Raw genomic sequence first — 25106 nt, 5'->3', positions numbered from 1 at the left:
TCATCCTTCAAGTGCTTTTCAGTAACACACAAACTAGGAGAAAACAAAAACAATTTTGTGATTTTCATAGATATGTTAAAAATTATTTAATGCGTTAAAAGAAAAGTAAAAACAAAAGACAGAATATGGAAAAAATATTTTTCCCCTCAGCAATGAATCTTAAATTCTTGTCAGTTCTGTCGCGCTCGCTTGCCGCTTTGTCCATATTGAGTCAAATCTTCGTCTCTGGAAGCAAAAGCTTTCCGCTTTCCACAGCACAGGTTATCCATGTTCCTGAAAAACAAATTTGCAATGATACTCCCTACTAAAGTGAATGAGGAAGTGAAATTAAGTGGTTTATAAAAAGGATGAAAGAAAGAAAAGCTTTCGCTTCAATTTCATAACAAACAACAAAACTAATGACTCCTCGTAATAATCAAGTTCTTTCAGACAGGATCAAAGGGTTGTCATGAATGAAGTGCATGAGCTCAGTGTTTCTACCTCACAATTCTAGGAATTCTGCACTGCCAGATAATGCCTTGATTTAATGCAGCAATTTTGCAGCAAATAAATAATCATTAAGGCTGCTGCCATTTGGATCATAAGGGAACCTTGATGACCTTGGTTTTCTGCATACCACCGACTGTCTCAGCTGTCATTAGACTCTATGCACTTAACAGGGAGACTCGCCACAGTCCTCTTATACCCACCAGGCCACCACACGTACTGTACAGCTACACCAGTCTGACCTCCTCGCTGGATGACACCGAGTCCTGTATATCCCTGCCAGAATAGCATTTGTGTTTGTTGTTCTATGCGGGGGGAAAGGAAGTTGAACTTGCTCATTTCGCAAACGGCCTTGTGGGTTTAATGACTCTACCCCTCATTGGTTTTCATCACCATTGCGGACTTCGGACTGATTCAGGCCCACCAAAGTAACAATATTAATAAAATGACAGTAGCCTTTCTTCCTGGGAGGTGGGATTAGGGCTGGCCAGGGTCCCTTGTACATGGATCAGACCAGTCTACTGGAGTACAGAAGTCCTCCACGAGGGTTCATCTTCTCGACAGGTTCCCACAGACCAACTCCCAGGGTCCCTCACCTATGACCTTCACAGGGCAGAGGACAACGACCTGGTCGAAGTCCTGTCCCCACAGGCACTCCAAACCAAGCTTCTGCTCAAGTATTTGAATTGAAACTCAGGTAGACAACATGGGAAATACTATGATGGCAACTCGTATTATGTAACACAAATATTTGTGGCAGTTTCCTATTGCCTACACCTGAGGTCCAAGGCAAGGAAATGCGTAAATCAATTATAAAAAAGAGCAAAAGCTGACAGTTTCAATGTCTTCCCCTGAGAATTCCAACCCCTTACTGCCTGGCTGTCTTTGTACATTCAAGGGCAAAGCGGCTGACAGGTATCACATGGTTAGCTTAGGAAAACTTTGAAAATGTAATTAACACCAAACTAAGCTGGATTTGAGGCTAGTCGGCGCAAAATCCCTTTCACATCACATGCAACAACTCAGACAGAGAAGGTAACTCTTCCCAAGACTTGGGAGAGAAGAGACCCTCAGAAGAACTGTTCTGCAGCCTGAAATTAATCGAGTGTCATTGATGCGAGATGACGCTGTCACACGGCCTACACTTGTAACTTCTCCGCTTCATTTCCTTCGAAACTAAATGTCCTCTTCAATCCATTATGAGGAGAGAGTTATGACCAACTTAGCATGACAAAGTCAACTCTGAGGCAAGATATGGCCTTCATGTAGTGTGCTATAGGATTATAAACTGCTTTAAGAGGCTGGGTTACAGAACAAAGCAAAGATGTACAGAAGATACCTTATGCAATCCACCCACGTTGACAAAAGGGCAGAACAGAACACACACAGATGTCAGTTCAATGGCAAGTCTACCATAGATTTTATGCAGAAAAGTTTTCCTCACCTGCACAGCTCTGATAATCTGACACCTCCAGTTCCACTTCCTGTTGCTGCAATGGCTGGCTAAGGATTATATTTTGTGCAGATTTTAATACGTTGTGAGCATGTCTATTAATCTGTTTCTCAGTGGACTGTGCACTCAGTAACCCATTTGGGAAGCTTTTTGAAAATCAAGACTGTTTACAGATTCATTGCACATTTAAAGCACTTTTATGGACATCTTCTGACAAACAAAGGTTGGCTACATGTTTGTCTTTTTAGAGTACAAGCTAGTTTCAAGTTTCTCGCCATTCAATTTAAAATTTAAAATACAGGACACTGATCAGCACAGATACCTTAAAGTTCGGACAGGGCCCTATAGATGAAATGATTGATAGATTATTTTTTGGGTGAACCTAATCCAATCATGTACAATCTTACTTTACTTTACAATTCAGTTAGAAATGTAGCCTATATGTACAGAATTTACATGGTAAAATGGTAATTTCATTGCTTGCAAAATGGCTTGCATCTTCCAAGAAAGGACCATCATAATTGATCAAGTAAATTGACAGGTAGTGGCCAACATTTGTAGCATAGCTATGCAAATGCACGCACAGCTTCACTATTATTCGGTAATGGGCAGCGTAATGGCATGGTCCTCTTGCCTGGCCCTCTCACGGATTCCCATTTACAATGAATTTCTCCCCATAGAAAAATTATGTAGGATAAATGACTGATGCAAATCTAAGTTAAGAGAAGACAATTTTGTTTTTTTCCTTTTTCCCATGGGATTTACTGTTTTTGAAATATTTCAGCCTAATTGAGTACCTTGGACCAAAGTGACTGCAGGCAATAACAATTGTTGCCTAGTGCATTGGATTTACTAAGCACTGCTCAAAAAACAAGCACTGAATTCATACAAGCTATGGGAAAGCAAGAGGGCACACGCTGGTATAACAAATGTTAATACTGATGAATAATTTCATTACACATAAAAAAATAAGAAAGGGTAAAACAAAGCAAAAAATATTAAATGTATTATAAAAAACAAAAAAGTTTGAAAGACCACAGAGCAACCACAGGCTGATTAAAAAGAAGAATCTGTAAAACCTAGGCTACACTACTGATTTCCATAAAGATATTCTAACAAGTGTATTTGTCATTTAATCAAATTAGACAAAATGATTTTACTACACAAATGACTAAATAATTGGAACGTAGCTGGAATATCTGGAATAAGTGCTGTTTTCTGCTTTCAATTTTTAATGAAGCTCTCAATAATAATTTGTTTGAAATGGTGCTACTGGCATTTATAATGTAAATCAGGCATGAAAATTTGGATATGGCTCAGGCTTCATTGACTGCTCAGCGCGGTTTTGAGCTATGATGACCCATCATAAAAACGAAACGCAAGTAAGGTAGTATGGATTTGTTTACTGATGTCCTTCATTCATTTTTGAATCTGAAGCCCAACAAAATTTTTATCTGCCAGAACGATGAGAACCGGTAATGAGCCGCACGCTTTGATCATTCAATCAATTTCAAGTTGAATATGGATTCTATGGAGGGTAACAGAGTACCTCAAACTTGACTTACCAACAAATGATTGTTCATTATAGCCATTAACCATAACTACTATGGGAGAAAAGACTTTGTATGGCAGTACAGTGCTTCACCCAAAACTGGCTCATCCTCCTGCTGTCAGAGCAGGTTTGCTTACAGCTGCAGCTTCATGGTTCAGGCCATCACTTCCCCCTCCAAGATGTATATTTAGTTCACTTTTATAGTGAAGTTATAATAGCAGAAGCAATACCATCTAAATACATTCTTCCTTCCTTTCAACAGCACACTATGTATGGAGGTTCCTTATTTCAGGCAACCTGCAGACACATTAATTGACAGTTCAGCTGTTTATTTTCATAACGACATCCTATGGTTCACAGACAAGGGGGGGGGGGGGGGTGTATGCAAACATATGATGGATTGAAACATGGCGGAGAAACTGAAAAAATGGGGACTGTAGAGGGGTCATTCACTGACAGGTTGTATTTACACTAATGGGTATTAAACATGGCCCTACAGACACTCGAGCAACGGAAATTACACAGCCGTCTTCATGGCCCCATTACACGCACACACTCCTGACTAGAACCAGAGAGACGGATGGTTTACACGGTACATCAATAGGTGACTGAACAGTCAACTAGAGTAACACCTTGCATTTTTTTAACATTGTTTTGACCCCTAGTGCGTATTTGTCTATGGGGTTCATATTGGCTGAGAAAGGTCGTTTCTCAGTCACGTCACCACTGTAAGACAGATAGGACATTTTAAAATAACCCATCTACCCCACTTGGATGTACATGTCCATCAAATGTTATTTAATCGTGCTTTAGGGGACAACAGGAGTTCCTTTACAAGTATGAAAATGCTGGTGACACAAAGCACGACCATATCAGATACAAGAACAGACTGCTTTACAGATGATGTTCAATGTAAACTCTTCAATTAAAGGGGATACTGAAGTGGATAAGAAGTCTGATGGCTTTGACTTTGAGATCTGCTGGAAAGCTTGTAAATTAGGGCTATGCAGAAATAAACTGCAAATACATTTTCTCAGTGATTTCCATTCTGTTTTAACATTCTTTCCCACAGTCAAGGCTTTGCGTGAGTGAACCCCACTAAGTGTTGTGACATGCTAGTTGAATGGATGGTACACATTCACCATTCCACTCTACTCCACTCCTTCCTAGTCTAGTGCATTTCAGTGCAGCCCATTCCAAACTCCAACGCAGATCAGTGCAAAAGTATTCATGTTTTCGTGTTATATCAAATTTAACAGGGATTTCTGAATTAATTCCTTCGAGATGCACGTAATTAACTGCAGTAACACAGAGTACCTGAAGTGATCTCCCACATGAAAATGGCAAATGGAGATTTACCCCTGAAGCAATTTACCTAAATTTACCTCTGAAGCAGCACCGCTAGCCAGCTGGCGGGCAACAGTGCACTCACCAGATCTGTCGTCTGCTGCCATCACACCGCTCGCTCTTCCATTTCTCCCAGCCAGCTCCAAAAAACAGGAAATTGCAGCGCTTTGCATGCTTTTGCTGATAAAATAAAAACTCCCACAGTAAAGACGAACAGCGAATTCATGGAAACCTCAGATGTTTTCCCAGCAGTTACTGCGCATTCTTTTAAATGCCTAATGCAAAACAGAATTTCTTCCACTTAATGTCCTTAGCATTTCCTGTGCTATTAGACACAGGGGAAATGGTATTAACTGGTTGATGAAGGAACAGCAGTGAGTTGGGGAGCTCGACATATAAAAGCACAGCTATTTTGCATGTACTTTAGCTGACCAACTGAAAACAGTTCCAAATGAACAAAAACTAATAAAACGGCTAATATAACGGCTACATGTGTGCTTTGATTTGAATTCACACATCTGCTTCAGCAAAGGCCACAATGTATCCTTTAGACCCCCTTCTTGGCTTAACCAGTCCCACTATCAACTGATATCCCAAGCATACCAAGTTCAAATACTCATTAAAAGCCATAAACAAACATACCAAGTGTGTATCTACTCCATCTTATAAAACTGCTGGATCAAAAGGATTTTTGTCTTCTTGAACTAGAGTCAAAAATAATAAATCGCAGCATATTTCTACTAACAGCTGGCAGTCCAAGGGAGGGTCAAAGCTTTGACCTCAAACAAAGTGGCATTTTGATAAATTGCAACCCAGAGAGGTATTTGCTCTGACAACTGCATCATCAGTTAATAACAACAATATGAAATCATCTTAACCAACTGAGTCAAGAACAACTACCTTTCTTACAGGCAAGCCAATGTTCCAGTTAGTTAAAATGCAATGACATCTTACTTTCAAACATCTTACTGGACCTTCATTTAGTGAAGAAAGAAATATCTTTCAAAATAAAAACTGTACACAGGGTAGCAGAACACCACACAACAATCTTATTGAAAACCTTCAATGTTTGGAGGCTGTAAGGGGAAAACATTGATCACTGCTGTTGACCTCTCCATTGACAAATGACACCGTGATGCCATTTGATCTCCAAAATTGTTTGCGGTGCAGATAGGCTCACCGTGCAAAAAAACATAGCACGACTGGCATCCCGGTCACATGATGTGCATAAGGTTAGGGAGGCAGCAAAAAAAAATGTCTGATGCTGAATGCAGTTTTAACAGCATTTTGACATTATAATTGCTAATGTAAAGAAAGGGTAGTGGGCACGTTTTAGCAGTAACGTGTTGGAGTTTTTGTTTCTATTTAAAGTGAGCCATCTGAAAGAAATTCAATGACAGTGATAACAGATTGTTCTTGGCAAATTAGAATTTTTAAAAATAAAACACTTAGTAAAATGACCAATTTTACCCCAATTTATGGTGAAATTGTTGAAAAGGCACATTTACACAACGGCAAATCCTTGCACAGACGCAAACGGCAAGCTTTTTCTCACAAGAATAAGCTGCCAACCAGACGTATGACAAAGCACTATAATGTCATGATGGTGTAGACGTATTCAGATTTAAACCGTGTATAAGACCTATGCAAAGCCTTGAAAAGCTTCTGCATGCAGACCAACCATTACACCTAGAAGCTACTGTAGGAAATACGTATTTGGGTGAGGGCCAAATACAGTATGGCAGCTTACTTCCACCTCAGCCGATGCGAGTGGTGCCAGATGAAATAACTCGTGTCAAAGCATCAGGACGACAGGAATGCGACTCCGCCGGCAGCACCCCGGCAGGCCAGCAACTGGCCCAGAATTATATTTAGAACCACCACAAAGATTTCCACTTCAGCGGCCAACCCCAACGATCTGCGGGATCCAGAGGACGAGACAGACACGGTGGGGCGCAAGACTGGACAGAGTGCCACAGGACGTTCATCCTGACGGAACACGCCGCGGCTACCCCACACGGCTATCCTGACACGCCCCACCCCGGGGTCTGGCAGAACGTTCAAACGGAGACTGTCCTACAGTAGCCCCGAACAGTTATCCTGACACAACCCATCCTGGTCGCACACCCTGTTTACTCCAATGCAGATTTTTATGTCTAACATTTCGGCAGCAAGCTGCCTTCGTCAGGGATGTGGTTATCATGACACGCCCTACCATGGGGTCTGGCAGGACATTCAGAGACCATCCTACAGAAGCCCCAAACAGCTATCCTCACACAACCTATCCTGGGGCCTGACAGGATGTTCAAATTCACAGACTGTCCTACAGAAGCTCTGAACAGCTATCTTGACACAACCCATCCTGGGGCCTGACCGGACGTTCAAACTGAGATCGCCCTCTGGCTGATGTGGTTATCATAACCCGCTCTACTATGGGGTCTGGCAGGCTATTCAAACGGAGACTGTCCTACAGAAGCCCCAAACAGCTATCCTCACACAACCTATCCTGGGGCCTGACAGGACGTTCAAATTCAGACTGTCCTACAGAAGCCCTGAACAGCTATCCTGATTGGCTCTATTCTGAGAGCCTGTCCTGCAGCAGCGCTACATGGTCAGCCTCGACACGCCCTACCCTGAGGTGCAGAATGTATTACAGCTGTCCAACCTGCAGACTCTCAGCCCTGCTGGGGGCACTTGGCAGACAGGAGCCCCCCCCATCTTACTGTCCACAAACACCTACGGAGACCGCGGGGCCACACATGTTTCTACCATATGTCATCACGGAGACTAGACTAGTGTAAATCAAGAGAGCTGTATGCAGCGCTGGGACCAGCGGAGATGCAAGGCGCTGCTTTCAAGCCTTTCCAACAGATGTCTTTTTAAAAACACAAAGAAACAGCTGTCCTGACACGCAGTGACATCCTGAAAAACTAAATGCAGACTTGTTTGTTAACAAAGTCGTTTGTTTTTCTTTTCCAGGGCTTATGTTTCATGCTTGAAGTAAAGATTAGAAAGCTGGAGGAAACTGTCCCACTCACTGAGAAAAAACCCTGGAAGAATTTCGAGGAGCATGCATCATATCAACACTTTCACAGTTTCCCTGGCACACATCAATGGACTGTATAGCTCAGTGCCAGAGAGCATATCAACATATCCTAGTAGATAAAGGAGAGACAAGTGACTATCTACAGTTCCATTTCATCCTTTCTGACCACCAGAGGCGGTGCATAAGCATAACAATCGCCGCGCTGGAGGCGAGCAGGTCGAGAATATGAATAACAACACATGTCAACTCATAACGTATGACGAAGTATGCCCTAGTATAAGTACCGCTGTCACACAACAATCTACTCTTTTCATCTTCTAGCATTGAGACGCAGGTCACAAAGAAGGGATAGAGCTAGCAGTCGGAAAAAAAGAATTGTCTCTCACATGTTTACTTGTTTATCGTGCAGCCCTGTGACTGAATTGTTGGAGCCATCAGTTTACGTTCTCCAAGGTCAGTGACAATGCTATCCGTCCTGTGAAGCATTATTGAAGGAATGTTGCTACCAAGCTAAGTTCACTCCAACTCTGATATTTCCAGTTTCCCTTAGTCGCTGCTGGCACGGTTCACGCTGACTTAGTTTTTCCACTTCATCTCTCAATTTCATGAGTTATTAAAAAATAAAAAATGGACAGAAAAAAAATTGTTCGTTTTCCCTCTTTTAACTTAGACGCCAAGTCACGTTTTAAATTATTATCTCGTCTATGACTGTTGGTTTCAGCTTCTTGATATGGCTTTTGCTAGTTTTTATTCAAACCAGATTAAGTTCGCTCTTACCCGGCTTCCGTGTCTTGTTCACCTGTTAACGCTGTCACAAGCCAGCATTGCTGCGTTGGCATAGCGCCTTCATTTTTCTTTTAAACTCAAGAACTGCCGTTTCCGAGTTACGTTAACTCTGGGTCTGCCTAGCGTCTTGCTAACGAACATACACACATAATTATACATTACTTTGAGCTTTTTCTGATGTTTCAGAACTTGTTTTTTCTCTTCTTCAAGTTAATGTTAACTCTAATTTGACCAGCTTACTGAGTTGAAGCCATTATGCTGGTCATTCAACTTTGTTCTCCATGTATGGCCCCTGTCTAAGCAGAGGACGGGCATGATTTATGCGTTCCATACCTTGGTGTCAGAGGCACTCTCTAACCTGAGTACAAACTGCAGTTTCATGCCTTTCATGTCATTGAGAAATTCATGCCTTGCTGCTATGGATCCTACACATGCTGAAGATATATGCCCCCCTTCTGGCATAGTGCCCCAGCCTAAGAACCAGAAGCAAATGGCAACAGTATCCGAAGCAGCTTCAGCTAAAATAGATTATCCAAGAATTTAACACCTCTCAGGCAAAGTTATCTGCAGAAACGGCACAGAAAGCACTGATTATGAACTTGCTCAGAACCACATGGCCTCATTGACAGCAACCAAGCAAAATCTATGACAATTCAGAAAATAGCCAATGTAACCTTTAAGATATTTAATTTCATCTTCTACTGGGCCTTTTGCTTTTTTATTTAGGGTGCAACAGAATTATTTTTTTTTCCACTGATCATAATTTAACGCTTTCACTTTTAATGTTCGATTGAACAAGTTTAATGCTATAAATCAATTTCATGGGTTAGTACTACTATTAGCTTGTTAACTAGTCTACATCATACTAGCCTCACAAGGTGATTGATGAAAGCCAAACAGACAAGTAATAGCTAAGTGCTTGCTAACACACAAGTTGTACACAGTTGTACAGTTGTGTCCTGTGCACACACATCTACAAATAGCCTATTACTGAATGTAAGCACAATATTGTTTACTTAAATGGTTGGTTAAGCAGCCTACTTGAAGGACATAGTCTAAAGCTGCTATTCACTTTTAAATTGTTGAAGGCTACATGCCACTTCTCTAGTTTTTTTTAATGTCAGACTTTTAAGTGTCAGTGTTCTAGAACTCCACTGCTTTCAATTACCAGAAATGATTTGTACATCAGCATTACAAAGTTCAATTAACCCCTTTGGGGTTAATAAAAGCACATTTGCAGAAGTGCATGAGATTTCTTTTTTACCATGGTATCAAATTACGTATCAAGAATTGTGGAATTTCATTGATATTGGTATTGACTTCCAAAATCTTGGTGTCATGACATCACCACAACACAGCAGGATGTGGGACACGCATTGAGCACAGGGTCTCTGACTACTGATGCTTGCCTGAAGCACACTGATACAGGGAGCTAATGTTGACCCTTTGGTCATGGATCTAGCTGAGGCTTCATTACTGGCTGTCGGTCACTTGACCAGAGTCCTAGGCAGATTAATGGCCAACCTGGGGCAGACCCGTCACCAGGTTAGGTTGACTCAAGCTTGCTTGCCATAAGTGTCCAAAACCAAACCTCCCAATGGTTGTTGGTCAGGTCTTTGGCTCTGCAGCTGCAGCGGCTCTTGAAAGACTGGCCTAGGTAATCAAGAAAGCACTACGTCCAAACTCAGTATGTCTCACCCTTTGGAGTGCCAGAGTCATTCGCACCATGACGGGCGTTAGGCACTCATTACCCCATGCACCACCGGCTAATGGGCCACCAAAGCAGAATCTAGAAGCGGCACCCCGCAGCTGGACAGCTAACTCACCAATTTTTGCGCAGTAAGAGGTCAGCGCATGCCCGCTGCCAGTAGTAACCATGCTACAGCACCTGGGAACCAACTGCATTGATTCTGAACCAGTGAGCCGGTCACCGCCTGTTTTTAACAGCGGCACCTAGACAATGGGCAGTGGTGACACGGAGTAACGTTGTTTACAAGCTTCAATTCTGGGGTGGAACCCCACCTTTCACTGGATTCAAAACAGCGACCGTTACAGATCACACAAGAGCTCAGGTCCTTTCCCAGGAGATCCTCACTCCCTTGAGGAACGGAGCAATCGAGAAAGTAGACCCTGCGGAACAGTCTGTGTGGTTCATTTTCTCATTCTGAAGACAGCGTGTTTCACACCATTCTCAACTTGAGGCCTCAATTCTTTATTGACGTTGCTCCCTTTCCACGTGTTTCACACGACTACTGTTCTCCAGGTTGTGGTGAAGGAGGATTGGTTCATGTCCATCAAGTTGAAGGACGCTTATATTGATGTTCTAATTTGCAGAGAACACAAACCGTTCCTACGCTTTTCCTTCTTGGATCAGGCATACCAGTCTGCAGTGCTGCCCTTCGAAATTCCACTGGCACCTCACAAGTTTACCAGGTGCATGTAAGGACTGAAATTTTTGCATTACCTTGACAATTTCTGCACCGTCACAAGAACAGGCAATGTAGAACACTCATGCACTAGTGAATTATGTGGCAAACGTGGGTTTGACGGTGAACTTTGACAAGAGTGCGCTGGATCCCAGTCAGTCCATTACATTCATCGGCATATTGCTGAACTCATGAAGCATGAAAGCTTACCTGTCCCCATGTCAGATGGACGGTATTCTCAAGCTTCTTATGCTTTTACAAGCAATAAAATCCCTTCTCTGGCTCATGGGCATGTTAGCAGCAGCCTCGACCATGGTTCTGCTTGGCCTTCATGCTCTACGATGTCTGCGAGCGTGGTCCAGCAGCCTCAAACTGGACCCCAAGCAGGACAGAAACACCAAAGTCCTAATCATGCAATGATGCCTCTGTGCTCTGCAGCTATGGAGACAAAGAGAGTACTTGGCGGCAGGTGTGCCTACAGGTTCCAAGCTGCCTCGCCAGGAAGTGGTGACAACGAACCCCGCCCCTACCTGGATGGGGTGCTGTTTGGAATCAGAGGTATCAGGGGACGTGGGAGTCTGGTCTGGCCTCAAAACACAGAAACCAGCTGGAGTTGAGTGCTGCTTTTTTAAGCTCTTCAATACTTCCTGCCAGTCCTGTGGGTCAAGCATGTCCTTCTCCACATAAACTACCAGGGGGGCCAAATGCTCTCTGGATCTCTCCAAACAGCTACTCATGTGGGTCCAGCTCAATCTGACTTCTCGAAAGGTGGAACTTCTACCTGGTCTATGCAACCAGTTGGCAGACTGTCTCTGGTGCAAAGGCTTCCCCCGGGAGAGTGGTGACTCAAACTTGGATGTAGTTCAGGCAATTGGGTGTCGGCTTGGATAAGCAAACGCAGACCTCTTTGCTTCAGCTCAGATGTCACATTGTCTAATGTGGTTCTTCCCTTGGAGGACAGCAGTCCATTGGAGCATCAGTGGCCAGAAAAGCTCCTGTATGCATTAATTCAATTTGCAGTAATTCGGGTGACACTGCACAGAATCTACCAGATCATCACCATAGTTCTCAATGCTGATGGAACTTCTAGGTTTCATGGTGGCTCCCCCCCCCCCCAGACAGGACCCACTTTCACAGATTGACTGTCAGGTCTGGCCTCCAGACTTGGATTGTCTGCAGCTATGGGTGAAGTCGGTGTAGGGCCCAACCTCCTGCTGATAGCCTGCAATCAATCAGCGGTGCAGACAATATTGCATGTCAGGACCCCTTCTACCAGGTTGCCGCATACATGCTGCTAGAAACGTTTTTCTGATTGGTGTGCAACCCAGGTTGAGGATCTAGTGCTCTGTGGCATCCCAGCAGGGATGCGTTTTCTTCCAACACCTCCTTGATGAAGGTGAGTCAGCGTTCACATTGAAGGTCTGTGAAGTTGCTAATTCCACTCAACATCTCCCCATTAATGGTCACTCGTTTGTAGCCCACAGCCTCATTAGTAAATTTCGGAAAGGGGCACGATGGCTGTGCCATTCCAGACTCTCCCATAACCTTACTTTTTTGTCCTTAATGCTTGAGGTTCTCTGCGAACCTCCATAAGAACCACCAAAGGGAACTAAGTTTAGGTGCGACAGCTAAGAGAGTGAATGACCTCCTTGCTCTCTCAGTGAGCCCGATGTGTCTCAGATGGAGCCCAGGTGGATCTGGTGTCACTCTGTGGCCTAACTTGGCATTTCTGCCAGGTTAGGCCACAGGTCTATTGGTTCATCTCAACTGGACTTTCACTGGGGCAGGGCTAACAGGGAGCATTTTTCTGGGACTGTATAGATTACTAATGTCTGCCGAGACATAAACAGGGGAATATACAAGATTACAGTCCGGTAAGTGCTCATGACATGATCAGGCTTAAAGCAGGCTTTCCAAAAACACACCTTTAGGAATACTTACTCAGGGCTTAAGTCAGGTTCTGAGCTGAACACTTCTGAGACAGAGCTGAAATAAGGAGAGAGAAATTTTTTTTACATATATACAGTATACATACACATAATTATAATTATTTAAAAAACTCATAAAACTCATTAGGCCCTATGTCCCATTAACTTGTGAAATTAAACTATAGACTAGCTTTAATTTCCTTAGGGAATTATTGGTGACATGATGGAACTTCAATGGCCAATACCTTAACTGTGACACATACAAAATTCAATAAAGCACAGGGAAATCTGAACTGAAAAACAGTAGCCTGCTGGATCCTATATTCCCCTCTCCCCTATGAGGAGAAGGCATTCTTTCAATACATTATTAGCCCAAATGTCTCTTTACCACATGACTAACACAGCAGAGCATTATCAAGCAATGCCTCCCCGGGTTTTCAATCTGCAATCCTGGTAATGGGTCCAGCATGGTTAATACAACTCAACAGAGCTGTTTATTGGCTGGCCTTTCTAAGAGAGTCAGGACCACAGGGCCTGCTGTGCTTTGAACTGCCTGTAGCAATTCTGGGCATCTGGCCAAGCTTTGCAATCCATAAATAGCAATGCCCCTGGTGCCTGGCCACAAATCAAAAATAATAACCACACACCCCATGCTTTTAGGGGTTCGACATTCAAATGTCAGATTCAGCTTTAAAAGACACCGTATTAGAACCTCCAACAGGAAAATTCCATGTCAAATGCAGGGGGGAAAAAGTGGAAAAATGGTCTCCATTAAATAAAAAGTCACAAAAAAGTTAAGATGACAGAAATAAAAAGCCATCAGTTCTGTACAGACCAAACCAAACCACAGAACTGCAAGTGCAAATGATGAGACTGCAGTCCTCAAAACTAATTAGCACTAATTCTGCTGTAGTGCAGAAGTGAGTTCAGAAGGCATATTAGTGGGGCATCCTCACAAACAGAAGTTTGTTTCGATTTTGAGAGAAGCTACAGTGCAGACTGAAGGCAGCTCGACCTGTATGGCAACAATAATTTCCCAACAGCAATTAACAGCAGTTTCAGGAAATGGGAAGAAGTTGCACTAACACAGAGGAAGTTGCACAGTTTCATTCTGGATTAGTGCCCAGGCCAGGATGGACACATTTATACCCACTTTGAGATAACAATTTTAAAGCAAGATAACAAAGTCATTTCAACTTGCCTGTAGTTATCTTATCAGCACAATTCCCTTTCTTATATAACTGCCATTCTAATTCATTTTTTCCAACCTATACTAATGTCTCCAGTTTTTAAAGATGCACAATCCTCTTTTTCTCAAATATTCTTGAGTGTATAAGACCATGGCCTGATTACTTATCTTGTCTTACAAAAGGGGCTTTTGCAAAGACACATACGCACATCAATATGCACAAGTACACAAACATGGACACATGAACACAAACATACACACAACTAATCAAACAACCAATCAATCAATCAATAAATAAATCATACAAACACACACACAAACAAACCAACAAACACACACATGCATAAGCATTGAGAAGACAAGTGGAGCAAGCCAATCTCAGGAATGGTGCCAAATACATCATTCACTTTCAGAGCCAGACTGCTGAAAAGGAAACCAATCACTGTGGGAGATTTTCATTCTTTCATCTTCAAATGAATCTCTCTTCAAAGAAGGAAAGATTTTATAAATGTGCCCAACTAGACAATTACATTTTCTAAATATTACAGGAGCCTGAAATCTCAATGTACTTCAAAGATGTGTCTTACTTTGATTAAATCGCGTTATTGAAGCAGTCAACCATATGTACCTTGTCACTGAGGCACACTGCAGTTCGCTTTACTGGTTTGGATGTTTTTGGAATTTTTTTGAAGTTCTCTAGAGCATCATTAAAAGAAACAGTTTGTGAGATTTGGGTCCTGACACCTGATTGGTTTAGCAAAGCACATCCACGGAATTTAGGAAGACTTTTCAGATCAGTTTCAACTCTGTCACACTCATAATATCATTAGGTTATAAGCATAACAAGTGAGGTTACTCTTGACCCTAAAAGGTCACAAGCTATCAAAATGCATTAGAATGGGACAGAAGACCAAATGTAGCTCCTCGTGGGCCTGCTTTTTTCCCCCTGACATTCTACAAATTTATAATTTTTTTTTTAATTAAAATTTTGTAAATCTTTATCTGATTTTGAAGGCCAGTGGAATAATTTGTGCAACATGATTTTCCAGGACATATACATTTTCAAAAACCATCAACAGCTGTGGTAACCCTGTAAATAAGCTACATCATTTGTATACCATTACAGATGTTTATATTCAAAATGACAAGATAATGAATACATCTGGAAGGCTTGTGCAGTAATAGAGGCTATTTCGACTACTGAGTGACTTCAGGCTGTTGGTATCAAATGCTAGCAACATGTAAATATATTTCCTAAAATTCCTGCTATGCAATCTGGGTCAGCTACCATGTTCCTCTAATGAAACGCGGAGGGGCACAAGCTACTCTGCTGTGGTGGAAGCTAGAAAATCCTTAAGTAATTTCATAACAAGCATGCATTAACAAGCATAGCTTAGAATGGCCACAGGGGGCGACAAGGGGGCGCAGGGAAAACGCTTCAGACACGGCCAGGGCTCGCAGTCTGATTCTGGGGTAATGAAGGGCACAAAAATCCGTTTACATGGACAAAATAACAACCCGGAAACTGAAGGTAGACTTCCACTAAAAACAACCGACTGAATCACTTGTGCAAAACACAACCAATTTAAAAGTAATGGAAAGATGTCCAGACAGATTTAAAACTTTTAAACATTAATCAAATCTAAAACCTTTGGTTGAAAAGTCTAAGCCAACTCAACCCATATAAATACTGTCACTTTGTACAGATTTTTATTTTATTTTACAGGCTGATGCTGACAAATCAAGATCTACAGTTGAGACAGTTCAAGGCTGTCCGTTGGAGCCAGGGGTCGTACATTACATTACATTTATTGGGCAGATGCTTTAATCCAAAGTAATGTACAATAAGTGCATACCGAAGGTCACTGGAACAACTACAGAACACAGTTCTGATACGATATAATACTCATTATGTAGCAGTTATTCATAGCCAGGAACACATTAAGTTCAGTTCACACAGTAAGCATAGGCTAGGTCAGTCAAGTCAAACTAGGAGGCATGGGGATGAGCTACAACATCAAGATAACAATACAAGTGCAATGAAAGTGCTGGATGAAGATACAAGTGTAACATGAAAGCTCTACAGGAACATACTAGAAGGATACAAGTGATAAGAGCGATCCTAGATTGGGAGTGCCCTGCAGAGTAGTGATAGTTAGTCCAGGTGCAGTCTGAAGAGGTGTCTTCAGGCCACGGCAGAAGATGGGCAAAGACAGAGGGGTTCGAAGAGGAACAGGGAATTTGTTCCACCACTGGGAAGCTAGGGTGGAGAAGCACTTTGATTGGTACGAGCGAGAACCATTCACCCAAATGGCAGGGAGTGCGAGTCGCCCTGCTGCAGTATAGCAGAGTGGTCGAGCTGGCCTGTAGGATTGAATCATATCCTGTAGGCAGGCGGTGGCTGTCCTGTTGGCTGCAGTGTAGGCAAGGGTCAGGACTTTGAACCTGATTCTGGCAGCGACTGGTAGCCAGCGGAGGGACTTCAGCAGGGGAGTGACATGTGAGAATTAAGGAAGGTTGAAGACAAGTTGGGCAGCAGCATTCTGAATCATCTGCAGTGGCTGTATGGCACAGGCTGGCAGGACAACAGACCACTCACAATACAGCATGTTCTTGTTGAAACTAATCTTGTTATGGCAGCAGACCTGAGCCAAATACTATATTAGAAATACTTAAATTCTCTTGACACTGGTGAAGTTCCTGTGGCAAAAAAAAAAATCAGAAAGAATTTTGCACAAGTGTTTAAAAACATTCAGTCACTATTTCAAATACACATGACCCTGGTCTACCTGCTACCTTACAAAAGTGATTTATGCTCACTGCTGTCCATAAAGGGTCCAGCTTTAAATAAGTAACACAGACCCATGACAAACGAGAGTGCTCTGCCATTCACAAGGCTTTGCAGGACCACACAGAACCAGCTCCACCCAGAGGAAGACCCTTGCTTCCATGAGCACTGTGGTACGGCTCATTTATGATCTGACCCCAACAGGACGCACAGTCAAAGAGAGGGTTTAACTGCCCATGCAAGTTTAACCCCTTTAAATTTCTGGACATTGGATGAGTGACCGACCTCTGCACCTCTTGAGTTTTAATATCCAGCAAGCATTCACGTGGTACAGCCGCGAAGGTACCGCATAATGTGGAATGGAATAGACTTCAGGTGAATTGAAAGAACTTTTGTTTTCCTTTCCAAAGTCCATGCTCTCCAAAGGGACGCTCACTGATTGTAATATGGGCTCACAAGGTAAACCTTCTTACCCGCCTCAAGGATTCATTAGCTATGCAGGATGAAGGCAGTAAGGGTTGCCTTCCACAGTGCTGCAAATGCACAGACCTGACTAGAAATTATTCTGACACAGTCAAGACAGGTATCAAATTATGGAAAATTAACCTATATTAACCTACCGAAGGAAAGGCTGTAGTCATATGCAGTAAATGGTTCAACTGAAGACAAATTAAGCCAAACATGTGTCATGATTTCTGCCCTAACATTTTGTAATCTCCATTAAAACATGCAGGCATCATGAATAATGGCCATCTTGGACCGAAGACTCATCACCACTACCCGGGGAATTATTGTTTATTCACAATGAAAAATGAAGAACGGCACACTTTGTCAGCTGCAATCAGTGACCATAGGCGGAGGGGCCGGCAAGAATGATGGGGCTCATTTGCTGCATTTTCTATGGTAAACAGTCACACCTCCTGGCCACTATCAGTAAAGTTCATTTGAAATAAATGCATTTTGACTAATGAGAGGTGATCAGTACCCATTCACTGCTCATTCAGAAGGGCGGGGCTGCTGGCGGCGACGACCCAGCTTGACGCAAAGCAGTCCGCAGGGGACATTTCACAAGGAAATTTACTTATGCTTATTTACACCAAGCTGAAGGCACTGTTTGAATTCTTAAAGCCCAATGACCACGGCCTTTGTGTGCAGAAGCTCTCCAAAATGACGCCTTTGACTGAAATACAGGGCTTAGAGACGGAATACGGTTTGTGTGGTTCCAAAGGGTAGCACCCTTGACAGAATTAGCATTTAGAAGTGGAAAATAGTTTTAAAAAATAAATATATATTCACAATGTTCCTATTTGAGAAGTTTGGTGCCATTTGGAGAGAGGTTTTGGGGACACTTAGACCCACCTTTGGTAAAACATATATCACATTTTACTGCGAAGTTCAATCAAGTCCAAACTTTTTTCCTGACATCCTGGGGTACAATTGGAGAAACTACAGAATCACTACAGAATAAAGAAACCACAAGACGCTTTTTGGATTTCTTTGTCCAGCAAGAATGAGCCATTCTCAAAAGTCAATTCTGTCATTTCAACTAGCAGGCCTACTTTTTGAAACATAAAAATAAATAAAATAAAATTTTATAAAATCCAGATTTCCCTTCCTAAGAGTAAAATAAATAGCTCAATCACAGATGACATTCCATGCACAGTTTGAGACAAGAATGACCTAGAAATAATGGTGAAAACCCTCAGATAAGTTAGTTAGTTATCTATGTTGGTGCTTTTTATTTAGCATCCTGCCTCGTTTTTTTTTTTTTTAAATCTCAGAAAGACCTTGTGGAATTACCAGGATGTTTCTGACAGGCTCTGCCAACCCTGACGGCTTGACGGAGGATTCCCTAAGCAGTGCTGTTTCTGTTTAGAGGAACAGCCTAATTACACCCCGACTTGTTTCAGGGCTGAGGAAGGATATGTGAATTTGGGTGGTATGACACCTATTTCCATGGATTAAAAGCATATTCTGTGCCTTTCACATGTGTGTCTTTCTACTACAACACCCAAATTATTGGGCAAACTCCTTGGGCTTCATGGCTGATTTTCTTCTGTAAAGTCCCAACTTAACAAAGGGATGTTGCAGACAAGGGGGTATTTCTTTTTTTCTTCTCAAATCATCGAAACGACTATTATTGCAAACAGACAAAAAACATTCCAGTTATCCATTAGTGCCTGATGATAATTGGTTTTCCCTCAACGAATGCATTTTTGCCACATGACAGTTATTGAATAGTTTCAGAATCTATTTATTTATTTATTTTATTGTTGTCAGTGTGGAGCACACTAAATATTTATACTTAGTTAAAAGCCTTCTGATTTATAGCACTCAGACAACAAAATACGATAACAAAATGTGCCCAAGGGGGTGAATACTTAGACAATGCATATTCAAAGAGTTCCTGCTTGGGTTAGGAAGAGGAAACCCAGTGGGAAGAAATTCAGACCAACTTCATCATCTTGCTCCACATTATCTTTAAATATCTAGAGCTCACCTGAAATTAAGAGTTCACAGCAAAGCTCATTTACACAGTCAATACTGCCAAAAACTACTAATTTAATTTTGCCTGTTTATTTTTAAATCATTACAAGTTGAAAATATATTGTTGTATTTTATTTATAAATGGCGGAAACTGGCAGTTGAATATTTTCTACTTAACGGTTATCATCGCTCTCCTGGTTCAAGCCCATGCCACGATTCAAAATGGAGGCCGAGATGCATCATCCTGCCCCTCTGACCTACATATTACTATAAATCTCTGCATGGACAGTCTATTTTACCAGCTAATTTAACTAGTTACCTCAGCCTTTAAGATACAGTGAATGGAAAAATAAGTAACATCAGCAGGAAGATTAATCCTAATGTTGACATCATTGAGACTGTCAAGGTGGAAAATTCTCTTTCCAATGCTCAAGGTGGGCTGCAGCCTTGTAATTTCAAGCCTGTCAGCATCCAAGGGACCAGGAACAGTCAAGGATGAAGAAAAAACAACGGGGCATGGCAAGAGATGGAGTTGTGACCTGAGTAGAAACTGGAGAGTTGGACAGATGTCTTCAGAGTAGTGAGAGCTACTTTACCAAGACATCGTCTTTTCTACTTCACATTATTTCCTAAGATTAATAGATAGCAGGCAGTAGCTAAAACAAACTGTTATCAAAAAATAATAACATTACAGTCCTTTAGCAGACACTCTTATCTAGAGCGACTTACACTTGCTACATAGCATTTAAATTGCATCAATCTATACAGTTGGATATATACTGAAGCAATGCAGGTTAAGTAGTTTGCTCAAGGGTACAACGAGTGTCCTACCTGGGAATAGAACCTGTGACCTTTAGGTTACAAGACCAGCTCCTGACCCATTATACTAAACTGCTGCTCTAATAATGTCCCTAGCCCACAGGCTAAATAAACTATGGCAAATAATTAAATAAATAATTATATATAGAAAGTATAGAAAGGCCTGTATAATGGTAATGTAGCTACCATATATGTGGTAACATTTTCAACATCAGATCAGAAGCACAATAGCTGTGACAACCGATATCATCAGTTACTTAGCCTATTTTTGTTTCTTCTGGATGCTGAAATAGCAAATTAGGCACTAAGGCTAAATGGCGAGGTAACTAATAGTTTGCCTTCTAGCTTGCTATTGCGGGTTAATGAAAAACAAACAAAAGAAACCTCAAGTAGGCTTGAGGAAACCGGAAAGGGCACAAATACATTGATGGCACTGTAATATTTAAGACCTCCCACTCTTCAGTTGAGGGACTAGAGCAGAAGTGAGAAGCTAGCAGACTGTTGCCAAGTTTGGGCAGAGGAGCAGTACGGGGTGCATGAACAGCCTGATGGATGGCTCAGCGTAGACTGAACGCCACACACTCAAGTACGATGGGGGCTGCCCAATGCAACCTCTCTGTGATGGATCTCAAAGCCAGCTCAAGGGCTCCTTTGCCTGACTCACTCTGAACAGACAAAAACCTGCATGTTTTTCCACTCTTAACCAGGACTCAGACTGAAGCGCATTACCATATGAATGGCAAGATGATTCGGTTTGAAATTACCGTCGACAATTCAAACTACACTGTCAAGTGATTTCTATTACAAAGCCTTTTCAGAATCCATGCCTATTTTAGAATTTCCTTCTCGAGCACAAGACTCAGAAGTATGAAGTTGGAATACCCCTTGAGGATGCACTGAAAGTGGCTTAAATTGAACAAAGAACATTTATGCAAGTCAGGAATGTAAAACTAAAACCGATTCTGGAAAGAAATGCATAGATTTCTAAAAGTTTTTTTTCCAAATAGTCTGGCGAGTCCATCGCAGTTTTTCCCCTGACTATACCCAGATTTATCATTTTCCATTCAATTTGGAATGTCCAGTTTACTCACAGGCCCATTTCATCACTGGAAAACGTTCCAGAAGATTCTGAGGAGAGCACAGGCAACCACAAGCTCCCATTCAAATTAAATCCAAAGTACATCCAACCAGTCAGCAGTTCTGCTAACTAAACCCTCACTCACTGAGTGATGGACTTTAACCAATCAGCATTCATTACAAAAGAAAATGTTTTTTATTTATTTTTATAACTACAACTAGGCGGCTATAGAGATGACAACATGCATTCTATTCATAGTTAAAAAAAAAAAATATATGTAGTAAGTGTTAACAGTTCTGCAATTTCAGGACAGCTGAACCGGAGAGCAAGCCTTTTCTCTTCAGGAAACCTGCGATTTCATGCCTTCATAAGGAGAGAAGCAGGCCAAAGCGAACACAATTCATTAAAACCAGAAGCACAAACCACAATGTCATGTGGCAACATACACTTATAAACGTTTAAACCCATTAGCAGCCACGGCACCAATTAACAAATGCTTTGCTAGCCCCGGTTTAAGTTGCTGGCACAGCAACAGCTTTTTCATAACCACAGACATACAGCCGCTTCATATTGACTTATAATGGACTTATAAGTCTCATATAGCATGTGTGTGCTTGTACCAAGGCCATAGTCATACAAAATAGGAATTCATGTACAATGGTGTCATACAACAAATGACAGCAACTCTGCTGGAGAATGACGTCTAGAAAAGGACTAACTGACACTCACTGATTGGACACTTGCAAGACACTTCATTGCAAATGTCCAAAATTGTTAAAACAACTGTCTGAGCCTACAGTATTCTCAACAAACAAAAAGGAAGCCATTATTAATGGGTCAACAATATTGACAATGTTCATGTTTGCATTTCCACACTTTCCCTCATGTGCCCTTTACAAGCATTCTACCTACAGTCTGTCTATTTTTAAATCCCTCTAGGTTATAGGCAAGATCACATTTTAGCAAGAATTGTTGCAATAATAGAGTGCCAATATCAGTTGTGCAGGTGATGACTGGCTGCTGGAACAGGTCAACTGATGGGAGTGATTGACAGTTCTCCATGTGCTTTAGTGGCTCTCTAATCAGCGTGATAGATGATGCAAGAAATAGCATTCAGTGGATTGTAAACCAAGTTTGAGCAGCTGAAGAATTTCACATATATTGCTAATTTCACATTATATGGCCAACAGAGAAAAAAGGCCTATACATTGCACCTTTAATGAAGAAAAATATTAAACAAAAATAATGCCTCGCTGGCAACTTTACAAGGTTTATCAGCGATCAAACTACAAATTACTGATGGCTTTCAAGATTCGGTACACTAGTCCTCTCCATTCCACCTTGGGGAGGGGGAAAATCTACATATTGACTTTGCCACAAAGCAGACACTGGTAAGTCAAACAAGGCAGCATACCATTCATTACAGTTTTTCAACGCAAGACTAAGCTCAGCCATTAGAAGAATTTCCTAATTTTAGGGTCAAATATTTGCCTGTAGATTTTATAGATTTGGAAAACCTCTCCTACGAGAGCATAAGTGAATGTAATTACACAATCAGTAACACCAGCATTAATCCCAGAGATAGAAAATATAGTTAAAATAAAGCAACTTTTGGACTGTCTCGCATCATTAGCTGAAAATATATTAATCGTGTCAAAAAACCTGAACCCTTGTTCACAGAACCCATAGGGGACTGACAGAGTGCCAGCACCATCAAAACCTAATTTCAGTTCAGTGCATTAAAGTTTACAAAGGACTTTTAGAAGGATTTCATGAATTTAAAGGAGGAAATTATTGCAAATATTGATTTCTAATGGTGACAGGTTTTGCTAGACCAGAATAGCTTCCAATTATAATACTCACCTGGTTAAGACACACAATCTTACCTGCTGGTGGACACATCACTGAGAGCTAAGGGTGATGTTGGAATGACCTCTATCTGCAGACTGCTCTCTTCCAAAGTCGTGACTGGAACCTCGTCATTGAGGGTGTCTTCATTTAAAGATTCTTGAATAAAAAAATGATGAAGAAATGAACTTCCATCTTTTTCTTTTTTTAAACATGCTTTTGCCATAATTTACTTCCTTCTTATTTCCCCATCCAATTACAAAAGCCTGCTCTATCGCTGCCAAATCCTCTGTTAATTTGGGATCACAGCCTTGGATAAGAGCCATCTGAAACAATCAGTGGGGCATTGCTTCTTCTAACTCCTGCAATCCATCAGCCGGGCTGGGCAGCCACTCTGCCCGGGCACCACACTTCTTAAGCACCTGGCACGGACAGCAAGGGGCTGCGAGACCAGAGAAGTTCTGCTGAACAGCGTTTCCATGCATAATCAGATACCATGATGAGCCAACGTATTGTTGCGGCTCTGATTTTTTTTTCATAGAATAATGCTCATTTTATATTAACCGGCACCTAATGTATTGTAATGGATGTGTAAGAATTTACATACCTGATGATATGTACGGGCAGTTGTGTTGTTCTGAGTTTTTGTCATGATCAGTGCAGTATAGGTTTGTACTGCCCTGATAACTGGGTGACAGTGTTCCCATAGCAGTGACTCATTAGGTTCAATAGCAGCAGCATTAATTAATCAGCTGAGTGAGCAGCTGAGTAGAAGAGTGCCTGTACAGCGGCACTGTTCAATGTGCTATCCAAGCAGGCCTCCAGAAGTCCAGCAGCAGCCTCATCCAGAGGAAGATACAGACTCAGTCAAACTAAGACTAGGGAGTCAAGCCACAGTAGCACAGGCTGCAGTAGCCCATCGAGGGGGGAACTATGCAGCACAATGTGAACGGCGTATTATGGTGCATTACATTTTGATGATGCATTACCCACATCATGTTTTATGGTTCTAGACGGGCATACTTTAATTTACATTTAGTGCCTTATTGATATTACATTGGTCTGGGAATATTGTAAGCCAGGTCTGGCACTGTTGATCACATATATCTCTGGTAGGTGCACTTACGCACTCTTTCCTTGTAAATCGTTCTAGATAAGAGCATCTGTAAATGAAAGCAATTTAATGTAATATACCTGATGAGAATTCTTTCTGGCCAGCACTGCATCCTTTATCTTCCTGCTCAATCTGTGCTCTTTTGGATGTCTTCCATCGACTTTTAACCGCAGCAATTAGGCGAGAAAACTCATCGCTGTGCTGTTTCCCTGTGAAATGAAATACATAACATAATCTCCCTTAAACAAAAAAAAATAATAAAAATATTCATAATCACAGACTGTAATAAGCAGAAAGTCATTGGGCCTCATTCAGTATGACAAATATGCAATAACAAAGGAAAAGTTCAAATGCCAAATTCATAATGCAGTCTTGAAACTTTTAAACGTAAGATGACAAGGTAGCACAGGCGTTTCACGTACTTTGTACTACGTAAGTCAAACTTTAGTTCCACTTGCCCTTATCTGTGTAGCCCTAGCCCCACCCACCCTGTTTGCTCTGGCAGCGGCTGTGAACGAGAGGCAGGGCAGATAGCCGTTCTAATTGGTTGTTAAGATTCAGCCGCAGTGAAATTTGGAGTGGCTGATTTCAGAGCCTGGGGCAGTAAGAGACTGGATTTTTTCTTAGACATTTTAATTTACTGATATCTGTCAGGATGTGAAGGAAACTTAACCAAATATGAACAAAAGTTCTCTTAAACTTACATGCAGCACCTAAATTCCTCTTACTTTTGATCTTAAAAGTTCCTAAGAAAAACCA

The 25106-nt window shown here is 41.7% G+C and overlaps 1 protein-coding gene across 5 annotated transcripts in view; it reads right to left on the bottom strand.

Annotated features, from left to right (window-relative positions):
• Positions 1-71: 71 nt before the first annotated feature.
• The window catches only part of LOC135234316 (E3 ubiquitin-protein ligase RAD18-like), a 54957-nt gene continuing 29922 nt past the window's right edge, over positions 72-25106 (bottom strand). For 2 of the 5 annotated variants that reach the window (XR_010324069.1, XR_010324070.1), the window contains 5 exons: positions 24428-24556; positions 23272-23392; positions 13038-13082; positions 11307-11534; positions 72-273 (listed from right to left, as the gene is read on the bottom strand). Coding sequence is in view for 3 of the 5 variants with exons in the window: in XM_064298791.1 (XP_064154861.1) it covers positions 171-273; positions 13038-13082; positions 23272-23392; positions 24428-24556 (398 nt within the window). In the remaining 2 variants the exon portion in view is untranslated. Of the gene's footprint in view, positions 274-11306; positions 11535-13021; positions 13083-23271; positions 23393-24427; positions 24557-25106 lie in introns of all 5 variants that reach the window. The other 3 variants (XM_064298793.1, XM_064298791.1, XM_064298792.1) reach the window with 3 other exon arrangements.

This window comes from Anguilla rostrata, chromosome 11, assembly GCF_018555375.3.
Source record: "Anguilla rostrata isolate EN2019 chromosome 11, ASM1855537v3, whole genome shotgun sequence".
Lineage (NCBI taxonomy): Eukaryota > Metazoa > Chordata > Actinopteri > Anguilliformes > Anguillidae > Anguilla > Anguilla rostrata.
The sequence above is the reverse complement of the archived record's forward strand: the minus strand, read 5'-3'. Positions and strand labels throughout refer to the sequence as shown.